Source organism: Malaclemys terrapin, chromosome 5 (genome assembly GCF_027887155.1).
Source record: "Malaclemys terrapin pileata isolate rMalTer1 chromosome 5, rMalTer1.hap1, whole genome shotgun sequence".
Taxonomy (NCBI): domain Eukaryota; kingdom Metazoa; phylum Chordata; order Testudines; family Emydidae; genus Malaclemys; species Malaclemys terrapin.
Window position 1 is genome coordinate 26,417,318 of NC_071509.1, and position 20,728 is coordinate 26,438,045.

Below are 20,728 nucleotides of genomic sequence, written 5' to 3' on the forward strand. Positions count from 1 at the left end.
AAAAGTTAAATTCCTTTGCAAAAACATTGCCAGCTTCTGTAATCAGCATGTTAAAAATAAAAATATAAATAAATGTCCATGGCACAATGTGTATCTTTAAGAAGCTTAAGTTTATGCCTCAAAAGTGGCATATGAACCATCAGGCCCGCCAACAGCAATTCTGGGCCCCAAGGCAGGACAGTCAATGGGCCCCCATCCCGTGCAGACACGGTCCACCTGACATTTGGGCAGTGCTGCACCTGTACTGGCTGGTGCCCAGCGAGCTGCTGCCGGCTGTGCTGCTGGGCGTGCTCTTCTTCCTTCGCTGCCGGTACCATCCCGCACGCGCCTAGGAGCCCTGCCAGAGGCAACTAGTGGGAGGGACACAAAGGGGGGCACCCGCTAACGGAGGGGGACATGTGACCTCTCCCATGTGACCTTCCACGTGACTCCTCCCCTCCCTGCCCCATCCCCAGCCCGGGCTCCCCGCACTCTCCCCATCCCATGTTACCTCCTGCTGTGCCAGCCTGGCTCCTCCTGGCTGTTTGGCTGCTCGCCTGACAGCCAGGCTCTGGAGCCACTCCTGGATCTGCCCAGTGCAGCACAGAAGCTGCCCGGGAGAGCACCTGCCTGCAGTAGTAGCAGGCTGCTCCCCCCAGGCTCAGCTTCTGGTGACAGTGGCCAGAGCTCCCACACCCTCCCCAGCATGCTCAGAGATGGCTTCTGTCCCCAGACATGAGGGCTAAAAACTTCCTTGTATTTTTAAATGAAAGTAGAGATTTCCACATAATTACAGAATTCCAGGAACTGAGGCTTTCAGAAAAACCACAACCCAGAACATTAAATGTCAGCAGATTTGCAATCAAAAGATTTGACAATACTGGAAATAGAGGCAGATGAGAGTGCCATTTTGAATGGCCTGCCATGCTCATACCAGAAATTGCTAAAGCACAAATCCAATCTGTATGTGAGTGTAACATAGCTCAAACATCCAGCCTGAGTTTTTTATACAAGAGAAAAATGCTTCAAAACTGAAGATCTGATTACGTATGACAATAGGTAAGGCTACAATCTTTGTAGAATGACATATTGGAAAGAATACATGAGGGAATATGTGAATATTAATTGTTTGGGTGGAGCCCACCCAAATGGCTGAAGAGCCTATCAAGACAGCTGACAAACCTGACAGACAAGTTGCTGCAGAGAAAGACCAGACTTGGCACATGAACCCAGTCTCTCTGATGAACTCATGCAGCACTAATCACAGAGCCACTGGTGCAGCCCATGAAATTGAAATTTGGGGACAAAATAATCTTAGGAACTCACCGTGCTCATCCAGCAGTATGTTGTCAGGTTTGATATCTCTGTAAAATAAGAAATGGAAGTGCATTATATACAGTACTGAATGGATATGTGCAAATTCAAAAGTGTTTCTCTTCTGTGCAGGAGACCTGGGTCAGTAAAACTATTACACTTCCAAAGGAAACCACACATTACCCAAAGGCAAATGATTCTATTGATGCCCTTTTACTGACCTGAGAAAATGGGCATGCTGAGCAGATTCAGTTAGTTTCCATTTGACATGGCTTTATTTTCACATGGCTAGCACTGAAACAGGTAGCTTTTAGAGATTACATGAATTATTCATTATAACAGGGGGTAGGGAGAGGGGGTGATTTGCAGCTGGAGGTGCCCATTTGTCTTGGGGAGTCTTAGTCTGACAGACCTGAGCAAGGAGGGCATGGACGGGGCATTAATAGGGGACATGGATGACCCCTCCACACCTCCCACTATCCACTAATCTCCCATGTCCCCCCCACATTGCCACACAGTCCTCCTAACCACCCCTTGCCACCACTTCCCATAACTCCTCACATGGCTACCTACTCCATGAAGCAGTAGGTAAGTGGAGATTTGGGTGTTATTAAGGGGGGCATGATTGTGTGTGTGGAAGCCTGGGATGAAAGGGACTGTGACAGTGCTGGGGGCAGGGTCCCAGTGGCTCTGCACCAAGGCACTGGCACTTGCAGGGCTCCCCTAAACTGCTATCTCAGCTTTGGGGCACATGGAAACAGCATGGCCATGGTTTGGAGTCTTAATATGCTGATGCCCACGCAGAAAGATGCTAAACTCCCCATCATCCCACCTTGAAGTCAAGCTGCCTTGGACTGAAGTTTCTACTAATCTCATGAAAGCAGCCATTACAAACTCTCAAACTGAGTGGGAGAACTTATCTACAATTTATGAACTAGTTTTACTTAATAAGTAATAAAGACCTTGATACATGCATTTCCATTTACCCAAGTGACAACTTGATTACTTCAAGTTAAATACTTCTCAGGAAATATAAACTAGAATTATAACAAGCCTGTAAATTACTTTAAAATATGCTAATGTGTATTTAGATTTCACTAATAAGTTTCAACCTAGGTGCCTAGAAATAAATTGAGTCAATAAGTGGTTAAAAGTGCTGAAACTGGAAAATTTGTTTCACTAGTTCAGAACACTACTTTTTAAATGAAACTGTACACAGCAAAAAGACAGTGGCAGCAATTACACCCTAGACATTTTTCACATAACATGATTTGTGATATCACACAAAATTGACAGCTTTTCAGACAAGAGAAAGAAGCTTGATGGCTGAGTTAAGTGTTATAAGATACAAAGTTTTCATTGCTTTAACATTTGGTAAGAATCGTAAGAACTCATTAGTAAATTAAAACTATGGTTGCAAGTTAGCTGTGATAGTAACAATGGTGAATTTCAGGAAAAATCAGAAATAGCTTTGAAACATTCAGTGCATACTTGGGGATAATGTGCATGTGTAAAAAGTCTGGCTATAAATTATTGTCTGGAAAGGACATTTAGAATTTATATTTCCAAGTTTCTAACTTTAGACTTATTTTTGATTGAAAACTGTCACAAACAACTCCATACAATTTTGTTTTGCTTAGTGTGAATTGGTTACTAGTCAGCATCTCCTTGTAAAGAGCAGATTGATCCAAGCAGCTCGATTGTCATAATCGGGCATAGGACAGAAGAAAAGAGGCATGCATGTAAGCTTTTCTTGCTAACCATTGCCTGTAAAACCACTTCTACCTCCCTTTGTTCTCTGGCTATTAGAGTGTGTCAGACTGGTGTTGCCTTAAGAATATAAATACAATTAAAATAGAAAATACCCTACCAAGATTCCAAATAAGAAATTAACTTCTGCTATGAAATCCAGAGTGAGTGGAATCCCCACCGTAAAGATGTTCACTGTGTAGAGAGCATACCATGTTGCTCACATTATACTGATCAAGCTCAACCAAGGTACGATTCAAAGCCCACTGAAGTCAGTGGAATAGCTCAAGTTGACCTTGAGGGGCTTAGCTTCACGTCCTTAATGTCTCCACTGCTCTTTCCTTTCTCTGGCTCATGTTGGAGAGTGGGGTAGAAGCCAGCTTGTACACCAGGAAGTCAGCAACTGACAGGAGCAGAACAATTGGATTTACAATCCAAAATCTAGGGTGCTGGAAAGCATCCATTCAAATAAATGATGAAGTTAAAAAAAAAAAAACACATGGTGCATCTTAATTGCCTTTTTATTTCCTGTTTGTGTGCAGTTTATTGTTGATGATCCAATAAACTTTTCTTCAGGAAATCAATCAGATGGTGTGAGTGTGGTAAAGGTTGTCATGGTGGTCTGTGTAAAGCCTGGTTTTGAATCTTTGCCCTTGTCTCTTCCTTCTTGGGCTGGAAGGATGGCAAAGGCAGCATGCTGAACCATTGAGGAGTGGGAAGGCTTCATCCACATGGAATGTTGTCTTTTCCCCTTTAAGAACATAAGAACAGCCATAGTGGGTCAGACCAAAGGTCTATCCAGCCCAGTATCCTGTCTTTTGACAGTGGCCAATGCCAGGCGTCCCAGAGCGAATGAATGGAACAGGTAATCATCAAGTGATCCATCTCCTGTCGCCCATTCCCAGCTTCTGGCAAAACCGAGGCTAGGGTTTTTAGCTGAAAGAAGATTATGGCAGGATCAAGAAGAATAGATAGATATAATGTTCTTGGACTTTAACAAGTGTAAAGTCTTTCCCAGCAGGCTAGGAAGGATACTAACTAGTAATAAAATGAGAGGTTACATTCTGGTGTGGACTAGATTAACTGGCAGAAATAAAAGTAGGACTAAGTGGCCAATCTTCAACATGGAAGGAAGCTAATTGTGAAGTGCTCCAAAGACCTGTATTGGGATTAGCAGTGCATACCTTCCTAAGTGTCCGAGTGGTTAAGCACTGGAATAAATTGCCTAGGAAGATTGTGGAATCTCCATCATTGGAGGTTTTTAAGAGCAGGTTAGACAAACACCTGTCAGGGATGGCCTAGATAATACTTAGTTCTGCCATGAGTGCAGGAGACTGGACTAGATGATCTCTCGAGGTCCCTTCCAGTCCTATGATTCTATAAGAATATTTATTAATGATCTGAACTGATAAAATTTCCAGATGATTTAATCTAGAGAGGACTGAGAGGAACTTCAGAAGGACCCAGTAAAGTGATTGGGAAATACAGTGGCAGATTGTAATGGGGGCCACTCACTTCTTGTACTGCAGTCCTTTTTGTGCTCCTGCTGCCCCTGTAGGCTGTCAACCTTGCTTAGCAGGCCTTCAGTTGCTCAGCTTTTCGGCTGGGTCACACAATCAAAACAAACTCCTTCTGGGTAGTAAACAGTAAAAATACTCTGTCTATCTGCCCTCAACAGGGTCTTCAGCCCCAGCTCTGGGCCCTTTAAATTCAGCCTTTTGCTTGGGCTTCCAAATGAACCTTTGTCCCCTTCTTGGGGCATACAACACTTCACCAGTGAGGGAACCTGGAACTACCCACTACTCCAGGTTCCAACCCAGGGACCCTATACACAGCAGCCATGTACCGCTCACTTTGATTCATTGCTGCTATTTCCCTGGCCCTTTTCTCAACTGTCCCTTTTATCTTCACCCCTCACCTCTGAGTTAAAGTCCTCAGGTCCTCTCTCAGTCAGCTTAAGCAAATGCAGCCAGAACAAAACTCTGGCTATCCCTGAGGCTCCTTGCCCCTCTGGTCCCAGTCAGGAACTGAACTGCTGAGGCCCTTCAGCAACTTTTATCTGAGCCTGCTAGGCTCTGATTGGCCTCTCTAGGAAGCCTGGAAGGCCACCTTTGTTGCTCCTTTTCTAGGGCGGGTGTAATAGGACCACGGAGTCTCCTGTAGGGAGTCAGAAAGACCAGGTACACCCCATCATATAGAAGAAATTGAGAGTAGACAATTCAAGATAAAACACATTGGAAGGATCAGTTTGAACTACTCATACACATTAATGGTTTCTAAATGAATCATTCTACAGAGAGACCTGGTGTCACTGTGTGCAGCTAAATGAAGATATCTGCTTATTTGGCTGCCATTACATATTGAGCCAGGTAGCATTAAAAAAAGGGATAAAGAATAATATTGAAAAAATTTTAATGCCATAATATAAATCAAATGGTATGATATAAATATAAATATAAATATAAATATCTAAATAATAAATAATATATTATATATCATATATTCAATATTATATATTATATATAAAATAATCTACATATAAATATATAATGGTATGATACAAATATAAATAAAATGGTATGAGTTTATCTTATCCCTAAAAGGACATGAAAGAAATAGTGAAGGTCCAGAGAAGTGCGAAGCAAATAGAGCCATGGAAAGACTTGCCCATGAGAAGACATTAAACAGACTAGGACTATTTAACATGCACAAGAGATTTGTAAAAGGCAACATGATGGGGTAAATAAAATAAGAAATGGTGCAGAGAAGGTCAATAGCACACTCCTGTTTATTCTTATAATTCAAGGACACGGTGATACCAAATGAAATTGAAAGAAAACACATTTTATATACAAGGATGTAAATATTTTTGTACATTTTTAATTAACCAGTGAAACTCACTGCCGCAAGACATAATTGAGACAAAAAGCTCAGTAAGATTAAGAAAGGGTCAGACATTTCCATGAATAATAAAATATGAGCTAGAGCTCCATTCGCTAAGATAAATATAAGCACCTTAGGAAAGCACTTCTACAATCAGCACAGCTGCTGGCTCTTCTTAGTTTGTTGAAACCCATTACTAATAATGTTGTTATTCAGCCTGAGGGAACTGAAGAACTAACATTGGCCATCTGTTTTTTCCTGCTTTCATATTCTGCAGCAACCATACAATTACCACAGTCTTGGTTGCTGCCATTTTCCACTTTATAATTTCCGACTTATGCCACAAATTCCCTTCTACTTTGTCAAAGTACTTTTTTCCAGAGAACAGAATGATTTTAGGTGTTAGCTGTCCCTTGCCGACCTAGGCTATTTTCTGATATTCCTGGAGAAGATCTTCACACCTGCACTTACAAACAGTTCAGACTGTCCATTATCTCATGTTTAAGGATTGCCATCCCTTTCCTGGGCTCCAGCAAAAATCCAGGAGGTATTATTTTAGTTTCCTGTCTGATGATCTCCCATTCTTTTCCCTGGACTTCCTGCAAGATTTTCTCGATGATATTTCCAGTCTCCCAAGCATTGGAAATCTAGGTGATCCCTACAGAGATGTGTCTAAGCAAGTTCAAATTGTATTTGACAGATGTTTTAACAGCACATGTTACTATAGCATCAAATTCTAAAGACTTATACTATGGTTGTGTCAGCACTGCTAACACAAACCTTGTTTTTTATGGTGACTATATATTAGCTCTGAATGGACAATGAAAGCCAGTGGTGGGATTCAGCTTTTCACTAATCAGGGGCAGACTTACAAAGGAAACTCCAGTGTACACAATATTATGAAACAAAGTCTTAGGCCTTGGCTACACTGGCAATTCACAGCGCTGCACTTGCTGCGCTCAGGGGTGTGAAAAAACACCCCCCCTGAGCGCAGCGAGTGCAGCGCTGTAAAGCGCCAGTGTAATCAGCGCCTGCAGCGCTGCACGCTCTCTTGCAGCGCTGCCAGCTATTCCCCTCGGAGAGGTGGAGTACTTGCAGCGCTGCGAGAGAGCTCTGTGAATCCGCGAGTGTAGCCAAGGCCTTAGCCTTTATGGATCATTAAGGATCACATTTTCAAAAGTGGACTTTAATTTTAAGTGTCTCCATTTTGGTTACCCAAGTTAAGGCATTTACAGGCCAGACTTTCAAGGGTGCTAAGCACCTACTATTCCAACTAAAGACAATGAGAACTGTGGTTTCTCAGTATCTCTGGTTGTCTCAGGTTAGAAGCTCAAAATTGAAGCACCCATAATTAAAGGCAAGTTTTCAAAATTTGGCTATAAGTTCCCAAGGCCACAGCTGGAATCTGCAGGAACCAGAATTAGAATTCATGAATTCCTTATCTGTGGATGTGTATCCAAACCACTAGGTCACACTTCTAAGAACAGCTTCTCTCTGGCAAGTTTCTTGTTCTCAAGCGGCCTATGCACTTATAGAAGAGAGGGCTGGGTTTGCACCTAAAGCATAATCAAAGAGTAGTTTCATCAAAGGAATTTAGATCAAAAATTGAACTTGCATTTTGAAGATGATTTTTTGCATTCTTAGAGCAGCTGCCTGTAATGTAATTGTTTGGCCTCCCACCCAACCCCCAATCCCAATTGCTAACATTTACAAGCTTGTAATTTTACATAGCAAGACACTGTCTATGGAATTTTTGATGGATGAACTTTTCAGAATGATTTTTCTCAAGCAGACTCACTGTGTGTGTTCAGCTCCTACAGCAACCTGACACTAAGTGGTCTTAAGCTTTATACAATAAGGGCCTGATCCAAAGCCCATTGAAGTTAATGGAAAGACTCCTACTGGTTTAGCAAGCATTGTTTCAGCTCTAACCAAGCTCCAACTGTTATGTTCATGGCATACACACAGAAAAGTTAGAGAAAAACATTAATACTCTTGCTGGAAAGTTGCAGCATAACACTACTTTATTTCTTAAAATCCAGAATGATTAACACACAAGAACCCCAAAACAGAGAAAACAAAAGCAGGCTGCTCCCTAAATCAAAGATTCACAATTCATCCCACATTACTCTAGGATAGTTGCTTGCTGCTGGGCTCTGATCACACGCTTCTTTAGAGAGCCTCCAGCTGGTGAGCTATTAGAATTTGAAGTGATTGATCACAATTTTAACACAATTTTCAATAAACACTAACTTTTTTTTTTTTTAGTGCTGGCATGTAATTAATGAAAATAAACCCATGCTGCTAATTTAACAATGTGTCATATGGGACAAACAGAGAAAAACCAGGACAGAATTCACTGTACATTAAAAGTACAGTCGAATCTCTTTCTATTTTCTTAATTATACAGCTAATCTCTTATATTAATATTTTCCTTTTTCAGCAGAAGTAGTCCATAGAAGTAATTCTTACTATGTCACCTAGGAGAAAGACAAAATTACAGAGAAACAAACCATCAACAACCTTTTAATCTATAAGGTGCCTCATGATCTCTTTGTCAGATCCTATATGTTTCCAGTTTGTTAAAATATTCCCCATAGCAATGGCCAGTCATGCGCACAAATTGTAGTCTAGGATATGGAGAACACTGTACAAAGAGCAGCTGTCTGGAATGAATAATAGTACAAGATGATGACTAGAAGTTAGCTGCTACCATTAAAAAAACTAAAGCACAGGTAAAAAAAATGAATTATGGATGATAAATTCAAGCCATGCAAGGACAATTCAAATAACCTGATCCTGCTAAGTATCTGACCCACTCAAAAAATAAATTATTTCAGATTAGCTCTTCTCTACCGGTTTGATGCAGCACACAAAATACCTGACCGGATCTTTTTAATATTTTACACTGAGTTACAGCAAGATATATTGCACATTCACCTGCCCTAGCATAATGGGCTAATTTGATGTGGGTAGTTCAGGACAAGTTTAATAAAGATTAATATTACCTGTGAGACATTTCTTAAGAACCATAAAATAATAGCAATGAGTTGGGGAATGGAAGTTTCAGCTAGAGAACATTCAGTTCACATGAGATTTACCATTACCTGAGAGCACTGAGGTGATCCCCACCAGGTGGGGAACTATGGGGTATTGTTAAACTGGTTTCTACTGACTTCAGAAAGGACTATGAATGGGTTCTGATGTTCACATTTGGGTTCAGGGGCTTGGCACTGTGCTTTACTTGTACACCTCTACCCCGATATAACGCTGTCCTCGGGAGCCAAAAAATCTTATCGCGTTATAGGTGAAACCGCGTTATATCGAACTTGCTTTGATCCACCGAAGTGCGCAGCCCCACCCCCCTAGAGCGCTGCTTTACCGCGTTATATCCGAATTCGTGTTATATTGGGTCGCGTTATATCGGGGTAGAGGTGTATTTAGTATTGATATTCAGAAATAACAGGAATTTAAAATCACACATCCGAAGAAAGCAGATTACAAAATGCATTGTGGTTCTGACATTGTATATCAGTTGAAGCCTGAGATGTGGGATACATCACTATTCACCGGCTATACTAAAGCTAAGACAGCACTTTAGCCAGATGCGTATTGTCTCTGGATGGGCAGCACAGTAATGGCCCAGTGTGGTGAGTGATCTCAGCTGCGTTGAAAAAGCATTGCACTGCCAGGTTTCATCCCCAGCATGGATCTGCCTGAAGAACACACTATAGTGAAAACAACTATGTTCCTTTCCTCAGGACCCAGTAGTTCAATCACCTTTTTCTCACTCTGACCCACTACAACATTCTTACCAGCAACTAGAACTGCCCAATGGCATTAAGCAAGCAGCACAGCAAAAGTATTAAATAAAAAGTGCTACAGCCCACACCCTGAGTGGAAATGGCCACTACTGCAGCCCAGCCAGACTTCTGACTAGCAGTCCATGTTCCCTCTATTAATCCTGCTCATTACTAACTGCCAAAGGCTGTCCTTCCGTAACTAAGTCCTTCAGAGCCATCAATTCCTGTATTAATTAATAGTGTGATATGATGATGTGTCCCTTTAAGGCTACCATAGTGTTGAATCCTGATAACTTCAGCAGAGCTGGAAATCTTAGTCCAGTACACAAAATATTAGATTGCTAGAGAAATTGCGAGCTCTTTCTCTACAAAGAAAGAGCTTCAACTTGTAGGGGGTTGTGTGTATGTGCATATGTATCTGGATACGTATCTGGATGTACTTCCAGAAGACAATACGTGTGGTACCCAAATAAACTTAATATTTAGGTTCTGAAACAGACTTTAAAATAGGAGGAAACAAAGGGAGAAGTTGGCAATCCAATCCCTGGTACTTTTAAGGATTAGTTCAGATGTAGGTCTATTTAAACCTGTGCTAATTATATCGACAACCAGAGGCAAGTGCTACAGATGATTAACTGTAGGATAGCCTTCTGATGAACTGAGCTTTTTATCCTGCAGAATATGTTTTTAAAACATTTCTCTCTCCAATGAGGTGAAAATCCTAGCACAGCTGATATCCATTAATTCTGCTTGAATTTTAACAAAGGACTATTTTGCACTATGGTGTCAACGCAAACATTTATCATTTAAGAAGCAAAGGATGCAAGAACTTGCTTAATCAACCTAGCCACTTCCAGCTGCATTGTCTGGAGGCTGTTATGCACAAAAGGTTTGAAATAACTCATAGTGTCTCATTCTAATCCAAAATGTCAGAAAGCCTAACATTAATTGGGGCCAAATCTGGCCCAGTGAAATTTAAGTTTTTATACAGCTCTTCCCTCCCTTCCCTGCCTCCCCTGAAACATTTATATTTCAGACCTAAAATAATTGAAAGCATCTCTTCAGAGTTACTGTGGGCTAGAATGGTAGTTTCACAGCCATTTAAGAGAGAAATACTTTCAGAAACAAACTTTTTATATGAACTTTCCAGACTCTGTTCAGCTACTTGAGTGAAATGGTGTTGTACACCATAGAAAAGTGTATTGTACGGTATTGTATATTTGGACAGGTATCAGTGGTAGTAAAAAAGATTAATCTTTTTTTCCCTCCTATAAGAACTTTGGGCCAATAAACATTCCAAATCCAAAGATGGTCCATTTCAACCATTGTACAGTAACCCCTCGCTTAATGTTGTAGTTATGTTTCTGAAAGTGTGTCTTTAAGTAGGGTTACCATATCTAACAAATAAAAAAAGAGGACCCTCCACAAGCCCTGGCCCCGCCCATTTCCCTACCCCCAGCCCTGCCCCAACTCCACCCCTTCCCCACCCTAACTCCGCCCCCTCCTCTCTCCCACTCCCAGCCACGCGAAAAGGGCTGCCCGAGCGCTACCGGCTTCACGGTTTGCCGGGCAGCCCCCAGACCCTGCACCCCCCGGCCGGCGCATCCCCAGCACAGCTGGAGCCCAGGAGGGGAAGCGCCCAGCCGGGGGCGCAGGGTCTGGAGGCTGCCCGGCAAACCGTGAAGCTGGTAGCGCTTGGGCTTCGGGCAGCCCCCATGCCTCCGGACCCTGCGCCCCCAGCCAGGCACTTCCCCTCCCGGTCTCCGGCGGCGCAGGGTCCGGAGGCATGGGGGCTGCCCGAAGCCCGTAGCGCTCGGCTCTTAAACAAAAGAAAATGCCGGCCGGGTACTTCCCCTCCCGTGGCTGCTCTGCTCCTCCCCTGACTCTTCGGCTCTGTTTAAGAGCCGAGCTGCCCGAGCCTACCGGCTTTGGGCAGCCCCCATGCCTCCGGACCCTGCGCCGCTGGAGCCCGGGAGGGGAAGTGCCCGGCCGGCGGCTGTGGTCTGGAGGCAAGGGGACTGCCTGAAGCCCATAGCGCTCGGGCAGCTCGGCTCTTAAACGGAGCCGAAGAGTCAGGGGAGGAGCAGAGCAGCCGCGGGAGGGGAAGGGCCCGGCCAGCATTTTCCCGGACATGTTCGGCTTTTTGGCAATTCCCCCCGGACGGGTGTTTGATTGCCGAAAAGCCAGACATGTCCGGGAAAAACCGGACGTATGGTAACCCTATTTTAAGCGAAATGATGTTAAGCGAATCCAATTTCCCCATAAGAATGAATGTAAATAGGGCGGGTTAGGTTCCAGGGAAATTTTTTTCACCAGACAAAAGACTATTGTTGTTAATGTAGCCTCACGCTCTACAAGGCAGCACAAATGGAGGGAGGAGAGACAGCATGGCAGACAGAGACACACAACCAGAGAGAGAGATGCACATTGCCCCTTTGAGTATGCTGACCCCACTCTAAGTACACTGCCTTGTTAAGTAGATCAGCAAGTTGAGACAGCAGCTGCTCCCGGGAAGCTCCCTCCATCCTGAGCCCTGTTGTGTCATCTCCCCTCCCCCATGGAGATGAGGTAAGTGGGGTGCAGGAGTAGGGGGAGGGGGACAGGGACACCCTGACATTAGTGCCCCTCTCCCCCCACACAGCAAGCAGGAAGCTCCAAGGCAGATGGCAAGAGCAGCACATGGCAGTGGGGGGAGGGACAGTTGAACTGCCAGCAATCAATAGCCTGCTGGGCGGCTGCCTCACGGGGAACTTAGGGGAGCGGGGAGCTGCCGGTCTACCCTGGTTCCAAGCCCCCACCAGCTAGCTCCAATGGGCTGCTCTTCCTGCAAGCGGTGGACAAAGCAGGCAGCTGCCAAACGACGTTATAAGGGAGCATTGCACAACTTTAAACGAGCATGTTCTCTAATTGATCAGCCACATAATGAAACAACGTTACCCAGGACCACTTTAAGTGAGGAGTTACTGTACATTATTCATTTTAGATTGTTCAAATCTTGTAGCCCTCATTGAGGCAAATTTTCCATTCTTGAGTCTGGACATTAATGGACATTTTACCTTAATGAAAAGTGAATAAAGATTTCAGGATCTGGAACATTTCTGAATAAATATCATACACTATCGCCAAAAGTCTATAGATTTTACTTTACATCCTGAATAAAATCTTAGTGTCACACTTTAGAAATGCATAAGACCATAGGTATTTTATGATGGTATTGTCCCACAAGTCATTCGTGCAAAGATCTATTTATCTTTATTAGGGCTAGAGATTTTCCTTCCATTTATAGCATTCAGTATCTTTTCAGTAATTACTCCTTAGGCTATAGTGTAAAATGCAAAGCCATTATTACTTCCATATTAATTAGCTGAAAGAAAGCACTCATGAGACACTTTGGTCAGACTTCCATTGCCCCATCCGTGTTCACTCTCATGTCTGATCTCTTTCTACGTAGTGTATCGCCTGAGCAAGAGACCATTTCTGATGCACATACATAATGTAACTGTACTGAATGTTATCACAAAATGGTGAAGTAGTCTTTATGAATCTGTTTAAGGATTCTGAAGTGCAGCAACTTTCCTTTTGTTTTTCTTTAAGGCTCTTCTTTTAAAAACAAACGAACAAACAAACAAGAACACATCAGGCCTGAAGTCCAAAATATCTATGATCTACACTCTTTCTAAATGACCAGTGAGTGTATTACAGTTCATGACACCATTTGTGCACTACATTTGGCCTTGCCTACTCTGCATTATTTCGGGAAATCACCCACCATTGCACTGTAAAAGCAACATGGGAGCACTGGACTGGGCACTGGTATTTTTATCATGGTAATCTGAGCAAAGTTAGTAGTAACAATGCTGATACTCCATCAACACTACAGTTAACATGCTGCTACCCAGGGCTGGCTCCAGGCACCAGCCGAGCAAGCTCGTGCTTGGGGCGGCAGATTGTACAAAGCGGCTTTCGGACCAATCCTAGGGCGGCACGGCCGTTTTTTTTTTGGTTCCGCTCCGGCCGCCCTGTAGGGGGCGGCGGTGAGGAGGAGGGGAGCGCCCTGCAGCAAGCCCGGCAGGGCAGCCCGCGTCCTTCCCTCCCAGCTGACCGCGGCGCGGAGCTCTCCTGGCAGGTGGCTCGGTAGTTGGGGCCGCTGATAGCGCCCCACTGAAGCCCTGGCCGCCCCTTCTCTCTCTCCTCCCACTCTCTCCCCCGCTAGCCAGGGCACCAGCACAGGGAGTCCCCCTGCACCCTGGCTCCGGCCGCGCCCCAAGTTTTCTTTTTGCTTGGGGTGGCAAAAAAGCCAGAGCCGGCCCTGCTGCTACCTCCAGTACAGCTGGTACCAGTAATAATGAAATGATGGGAGATTTCAATTGACTTCAATGAGCTTTGGAACTGGCCCTTCTGTGGGCTTAATGTAACCCCACTTCATGAAACCCTCATCTTTACCCAGTATTTACATGTGATAGGAACCAATTTTCAAGCCCCTTACTTTTACAAAAATGCAACTCAGCTAAAAAGTACCCCCTAAAACTCACACCAATGTACAAATATCTTAATGGGTACAAATTCAAACAAATATTTTTAGCTATTTCTCTCTCATCTTTATTTGGGAAAACGTGGACTAGTCAAACACTTTCAATTCTCTACTTTCATCAATAGGTGGCAGTAGTGATATCTACATTTGTAAAGTATGTATAGTGGTCACCCTTACAAACTTACTGATTTTGCCTTAGAGAAACAGATAAACTTATTTCATTACAAAGCAATGGCCATTTTTAAAGGGTGACCACTGTACTTGGTCTTTCCCACAGGCATAGATCAGCACTATTCTGTTATTCTTCATTGGGCTGGTACTGTTACATCTGCTGAATTTACTTACATAGATTCTAGCACAGTATTAAAACCTGACTGAATACAGAGATTCCATCGTTGTATTGTATTTCTATATTTGTTTGCAGATCCAATATGATTTTATTGCAGATTTGTTTAAACTTTGCATCATAGCAGTGAAAACAGATACAGATTCATAGATTCATTCATAGATTCATAGATTCTAGGACTGGAAGGGACCTCGAGAGGTCATCGAGTCCAGTCCCCTGCCCGCATGGCAGGACCAAATACTGTCTAGACCATCCCTGATAGACATTTATCTAACCTACTCTTAAATATCTCCAGAGATGGAGATTCCACAACCTCCCTAGGCAATTTATTCCAGTGTTTAACCACCCTGACAGTTAGGAACTTTTTCCTAATACAATATGACACCAGCCTCATTGAAGTTTTCTAATGCTACAAGAGCTTGGTCCAGCAAAGAGGAGAGCATAATAGGGTGAGCAGACAGCAAATGTGAAAAAAATCGGGACAGGGGGGTAATAGGAACCTATGTAAGAAAAAGACCCCAAAATTGGGACTGTCCCTATAAAATCTGGTCATCTGGTCACCCTAGAGCACAACCACAGTATGCTGCAGAGTACAATCAGCTCCCATTGTGTTCAATGGGAGTTGAGGGTGCTCACCACCCAGGAGAAGTTCTCTACACCTCACAGGAAAGCACTGGGCAGGTTCCAACACTGCTAGTGCTAATAAGCTGACCAAACAATGAAAGACTGAATCCTCCAATATGGGCTGAATGGCTCTGTGGGGAGGAGTTCCCTAGAGTTCACTCCGATTGTTGTGTTAGACATTTTGGTCTCAGACAGGATCTACAAAGCAGGTGTACAAAATCAGCTAAATATTATGTACCAAGATTTTTAAGAACATAGGAATGATCATACTGGCAAGACCAATGGTCCATCTAGCCCAGTATCCTGTCTTCTGACAGTGGCCAGTGTCAGATGCATCAGAGAGAATGAACAGAACATGTAATCATCAAGTGATCTATCCCCTGTGCCCATTCCCAGCTTCTGGCAAACAGAGACTAGGGACACTTCAGAGCATGGTTTTGCATCCCTGCCCATCCTGGCTAATAGCCATTTATAGACCTATCCTCCATGAACGTATCTAGTCCTTTTTTGCATCCTGTTGTAGATTTTCAAAGGCAAATATGGATTTTGAATGCCTCCATTTTTGACTGCCCAATTCAAGACATCTAAAAAGGTATCAGTACCTAATTTTCATAAAGCACTGTATATCCACCCAATGAGAAGCGGGGCCCTTTAGGCTTTATCAGGTTGGGCACCCAAAAATGGGGGTGACCCAAACTTCTAGTCATTTTAGAAAATCTTGGCCATTCTCTAAGAAACATTTTCTATGGAGCATTATTGCATGCTGCACTTAATACTAGGGTTACCATACGTCCAGATTTTCCCGGACATGTCCGGCTTTTTAGGCCTCAAATCCCCGTCCGGGGGGAAATCCCAAAAAGCCGAACATGTCCGGGAAAATAGGGAGGTGCTGGGCCGGGGGCCAGCGGTGCTGGGCCAGGGGTGCTCGGCCGGGGGCTGGCCGGGGGCCGGCACCCCAGGTCCCGAGCCGAGCCGGGCTGGGGCCGGCTGCCAGAGGGAGCCGCTCGGTTGGGGGAGGGGGGGCAGACTGGGCCACGCCTCCTCCCCCCACCGCCCCCAGCTTACCTGTTGCCTGCTTCAGGCTTCCCGCGAATCAAATGTTCGCGGGAAGCAGGGGAAGGGGTGGAGTTGGGGCGGGGGCGGGGCTGGGGGCAGGGCCGGGGCCCTGTGGAGTGTCCTCTTTTTGGACACTCAAAATATGATAACCCTACTTAATACTGAATGCAAAGATGAGATTTTTAACACCACAAAAGTTGAGACACTTACTGATAGATTCCACAGTCACTATAATACTGCTTCCTTGTACACGTACATTACAAATGGATCTTAGTTTACAGAATGGCTGGTCCCTAGCAGAGTATGCCTTATGTTAATTCCTGCAATGCATAATTCATCATTCCAATAAATGGTGACTGATCAGCCACTTTAGCTAGGTTGTAACCATCAGTCATGATATGTCTGGTTCATCCTAACAGAATAAGATATGCCCACTAGGTTATAATCAGATAGGAATTTTTTAAAAAAACTTTTCTTTTTTAAAAAAAATCTGTGCATGGAAAAACACTGCAGGGATTTTGCTCAATTTTGGAGAGATTTTCTAGGGTTTTATTGGAGGACTTTTTACAGTTTTTGAAGAGAATTTTGAAATGCATTACAGTGGCCTCTGACGCATAGCCTGAATCAAGTTGCTATATGGTTCTTGAACCTTTAAAATGTCATGAGAAGGTATAAAACACTTGGGAAAAAATTAGCATAGTAAAGCACTGGTTTGCAGTCTCTTGGCTCATCTACATTGCAGTGCTAAAGCTTCTTGTAGATTTTGAAGTCACAAGGGACCACTTGACTATCTAGTCTGACCTCCTGCATAACACAGGCCATTCAATTTTACCCAGGAATTACCTGCTGTGAAAGAAATTATTCTTTTCTAAGTGAAAACTATCAAGCCCAATAACTTGCAGGTGAACTAGAGTTTATCTTTAATCTTGATTTAAAGATTCCAAGTGATGACAAATTTACTATTTCCCTTGTTCCCAATTATATTTTAATCCCTTGTGGAAGCATGTCTACATTACAGTAGTACTAGAAGAGGCTCAGGACTAGATCAGCAGAGCTTTGGCAGAGCTATGGAAAGAAAGCTTTACAAATACCTGGCTATAGCCAGCACTGAACAAAAAACAACCAACATTTTTTTGTTTGTAGAAAAACATGCTACTAAAGAAACAATGCAAAATAAACTCCACAGATAATCAAAGTCTAAGATTAGAAGAACACATACGAGTTGCAAAGAATCAGCACATAGCAATTCAAATACTGATATAATCACAGTTGATGACACTGTAATCTTTTCAGCTTCCTAGCTTCAAGTGTTTCTGGAATGTTCACCATGTGTGAGTACAGATTCATACTCCTTGAGTGAATCACCTGTCAAGAACACACAGTCTCTAATAACCATAGGAAACATAGTTCACTGGAACCAGATGATAAGTTGCCATTGGAGAAGAATGATCAGATCCAGCAGAAAAGAATACCTATCACACAGAGTTGCTTCTGACATCAGAGCTCATCCTTCCGCGAAGCCTGAGCCCGCAAACTCGAAAAGTACGCCCCCCTGGCTGACACCCTACGGGCAAAGGGCTATGAGGTGTACACCGACGCTCTGATCGTTGGGGCCCTGGGCGCCTGGGACCCCTGTAACGAGCGCGTACTGAGGACCTGCGGGGTAGGCCGTCGCTACGCGCGGCTCATGCGACATCTAATGGTCTCGGACACTATCCAGTGGTCCTGAAACATCTATACAGAGCACATCATCGGCCACCGCCAATACCGAGAGTGAGCTGGCGTGACTTTGCGCACCCACAATGAGGAAGAGACCTGAAGACTTCCTCTGTTGGACCTTATCCCCTGAACCCACCGAACCGAACTGAACTCCACCATATGAGGGTCATCTTATTCTCATTACCCGGCCCACTTATTTATACTTATGATTGCCTGTAATTCCTGTATGAGTGATGTATCCTCACTGCTTGCTGACTGTACCTTCATTCATCCACCTTATACCCCCCCCCTATTGGGGATATTGCAGACTGTATGTGTTATGTGCTATCCAATATCAAAATACTAACATCCCCCTATACTCTGTATGTTACCCCCGATGACTAATAGCTGAAGTTTTAACACTTTATCATTTATTTGTAAACATTTTCTAATAAAATTTTATTTCTGAAGACTAAGAATAAAGTTGCCACCAAAGCAGATGAAGAGATCAGCAATGTCCCATCAACAAACATCCAAGTATCCCTGGCTCCTTCTAGGTACAAAGTGGACAAAATGGGCCAGGTCCTGTTCTCACTTATACCTGTGCAAATGCATATACAAGTGTAACTGAGAACAGAATGTGATCCCATGAATTTTGTCCTGCATAAGTGGTCTAAAAGAAGGGCAGAAGAAGCTTATCATTATTGACTACTTTATCAATCAGGAAAAAGCTCAGTCTAGAAAATGTGTGCTGTTTCATTCTGAACGGCAGAATGCATGTATGTGTTCGGCTTCCTGCCAAGAAGGCCCTATTTCCTGCACTGTCAAGTTTTACTCTAGACACAGTCAACTGTTGAGCCCCAAAGAGCCTAACTGACATGGAAGGATGATGTCACAAAGAGACAGGTTGTTTGAAAAGACATTTCTATTGCTATATTTTAGTTGAAATTCGGGAACAAAGATACCATCTAACAACTAAATGGGTGACTAAGGATTTTTGGGGGACAGACAATGATTCTGACTGGGACTGCACTTCTTTTCAAGGAGACAATTATTCTAGTCTGATATGTAAAATATTTCTGTGTGAAATACAGAGATAGGTATTGCTTAATTATTCTATTTCTTCAGTGTTAGATCTTCTAAAATGTAACTTTTTGACATGAAATCTTCCTCCCCTAATCAAGTATTAAATAGTCATGGTGCAGATTAAGATAAAAGGTTATGGCTAGAAAAGCACATCTTTGTCCATATATTCATAAGATTTAGCTTCATGTGCACAGCCCTTTTATGGGAGATGGGGAAATGGGCTACAATTTTAATTAGTGTGGAACTCTGTGAGAGTCTGGGTCTGTGTGTAGGTTTGTGTAGGAGAGTTGAAAGAGCACCCTACATGGAAAATTCTGCAGGGCTAGTGCCGAAAGTTAAAACTAGGCAGAGTTGTAGAGCTTTATAGCTGAAACTCTTAGGGTACATCTACACTACAGCGGGGAGTCGATTTAAGATACGCAAATTCAGCTACGTGAATAGCGTAGCTGAATTCGACGTATTGCAGCCGACTTACCCCGTTGTGAGGACGGCGGCAAAATCGACTTCTGCCGCTTTTTGTCGGTGGCGCTTACTACCACCTCCGCTGGTGGAGTTAGAGCGCCGATTTGGGGATCGATTGTCGCGTCCCAACGGGACGCGATAAATCGATCCCCGAGAGGTCGATTTCTACCCGCCGATTCAGGCGGGTAGTATAGACCAGACCTTAAAGCCAGAATTGTAGATGACTAAATCACTTAATTAGCACAATAGCTTGCAAGTGTGGCATTCCTGAAGATAACTTTTTACCCCAGCCAGTCCTGCTAAAGTAACTATATTATTAACAAATATCTGCTTTAAAGAAGTACCATCCCAGTTTTCTGTTTTTCTAACCAGAAGATTCTCCCCAGTCATTGAGTTTCTTTCAGAAGAGAAGCCTGTTGTTCCTTGAGTAAACGTGTTGATCAGGTCTTCTTTACAGAGGGCAATCTCTCAATGTCTGCAGTAAACAACTTGAGAAGCAATGTACCAAATCTAGGAGTGCATTTCTCACATCAGTACCTCCTCCATGAATACCTAAGAGAGAAAATTTCCCCTGACAGTGCTTCCTTCTTCTCTGTATTAAGTCCTACATAGAATATGCATGAAAAGGACTAGATAATTTTTCAAAGGTACAGATTAAGGCTGGGTGAATTGTTCAATATGAACAGCAAAACTATTCAAAATAAGCCTGGCCTTGAGTTAAAACAACTCTGTTCATCTGTTCAAATTTTATTCATGCCCACGATGGTGAAGGGTATCTGAAAGTGAGTAGGCACAGTTACTTTTTCTTCTTTTTCCAGCTGCCCCTGGTCAGAGTCCCTCACATTCTCTCCAGTCACAATTCCCCCTGCCATCACCTCCACTCAATATTCCCCTATTTGCCCCTCAGTTCTCCCTCAATAATTAGGTTTCCCCAGCCTCCCTATAATCTCTTCAGCTATTCCCCATCATAGTTTCTCCTGCTTTCCCATTCTCAACAGCTTTCCCACTAACTCCATTGAGCAATCCTACCCTCCCCAGCCTCTCTCATTCAGCATTCCCATTCCTGCCCCCCAAGACTTTGTGCAGGAATTGCCCTCGGTACAGTCAGAGGCCCTCCTAAACATCCACATTCAACATCCACTCACTCTTCACAGATGCCTCTACTCTCATTCTCTTACCAGCTCCCTTCATCATCAT

The 20,728-nt window shown here is 43.5% G+C and overlaps 1 protein-coding gene across 2 annotated transcripts in view; it reads right to left on the reverse strand.

The window, feature by feature from the left end:
- Positions 1-20,728, reverse strand: part of STK32B (serine/threonine kinase 32B) — a 278,502-nt gene that overhangs the window by 83,785 nt on the left and 173,989 nt on the right. For both annotated transcript variants that reach the window (XM_054028968.1, XM_054028969.1), the window contains one exon: positions 1,306-1,343. In XM_054028968.1, the coding sequence (XP_053884943.1) occupies positions 1,306-1,343 (38 nt within the window). The remainder of the gene's footprint in view (positions 1-1,305; positions 1,344-20,728) is intronic.